We start from the raw sequence: 1027 nt of genomic DNA, 5'->3' as shown, positions 1-1027 counted from the left end.
TCTGGGGTTGTCCTCTTAACTCGGTGCCTCAGCTGGCTGGGGTCTAGAGGCAGGTTTAGGCCACAGCTCCAGTGAAGCCAGCAGGCATGTAAGGTCCGTGGTTTAGAGGGGGTGAGGCAGGGGGTTGGGAGGCCTGGCAGCCAGCCCCACTTTACTCAGCACCCCCACTCAGCTACACAGGCAGAAGCCATTCTGAGGGGCCGGAGCCCAGGTCAGACTGAGGACCACGGCCCGAGTGTCCACTGCAGCAGCTGAGGGACAGTGGATGGCTGGCATATGGATGACCGGCTATTCCCAACGGGGCCGTCCAGCAGAAGCCCTGGGCCACTGGGGGTGGGGTGGGGTGGGGGGCGTGGGAGGAGGAGGCTGCCTGCTCCGGCAGAGACCTGCAGACAGCCACGCGGGCATCCTCTGTGGGGCTGGGATCCACATGGGGGGGTTTGGTGACATGGGGATCACATCTGCAGAGCTGAGCTCTTCCCTAATCGAGCTTGTTGCTGTTGTGGCCAGGTGCACAGTCTCCGACCCCAGGCAGGGCAGAAGGAAACACTGCCCGGGCCTGTGCCTGAGCCCACTGTGGCCGCCCCAGTACCAGGGCAGGCAACATTGGAAGGGGTTGGAGAGTCACCCTTTGGACTGCTGCCCCCCTGCTTCCAGAAGCTATGAGACCAACAGGCCAGGGCCCAGGTGGGGAGAGGGGGCTCTGTGCACACTGGGGTGCAGGGCGTCAGAACAGCTGAACGGGGAAGCCCATGGGGGTTGGGCGAGGGGCCACCACACTGAGATGTGTAAAGCCACAGGGAGTGGGTGGCCACTTTGGGGGCGCACACACTGGTGGGCACAGGGGACAGGCACCTGTGGGGGGCATTCAGGGGTGGGCTGGGGTACGCGCCAGGGTCCCGGGGAGGGCGGGCACGCACACGTTGGTGGTGAAGACGCCGTAGAGGAGGTGCAGCTCGGGCAGCAGGAAGGTGCTCTGCAGCTCGTTGTAGGTGAAGGGCAGCTCGCCGGGCCGGGAGCAGTTGAG

General features: G+C 65.0%; 1 protein-coding gene across 1 annotated transcript in view; it reads right to left on the bottom strand.

Annotated features, from left to right (window-relative positions):
• SEMA5A (semaphorin 5A) overlaps window positions 1–1027 on the bottom strand; it is a 110528-nt gene that overhangs the window by 56302 nt on the left and 53199 nt on the right. Inside the window, exon 8 of the mRNA XM_045285291.1 lies at window positions 921–1026. Coding sequence (XP_045141226.1) covers window positions 921–1026 — 106 coding nt within the window. The remainder of the gene's footprint in view (window positions 1–920; window position 1027) is intronic.

Source organism: Echinops telfairi, unplaced genomic scaffold (genome assembly GCF_000313985.2).
Source record: "Echinops telfairi isolate 266 unplaced genomic scaffold, ASM31398v2 ScPeMD7_7469;HRSCAF=8507_1, whole genome shotgun sequence".
Taxonomy (NCBI): Eukaryota; Metazoa; Chordata; class Mammalia; order Afrosoricida; family Tenrecidae; genus Echinops; species Echinops telfairi.
Note: the sequence above shows the minus strand (reverse complement) of the source record. Positions and strands in the feature narration are given on the sequence as shown.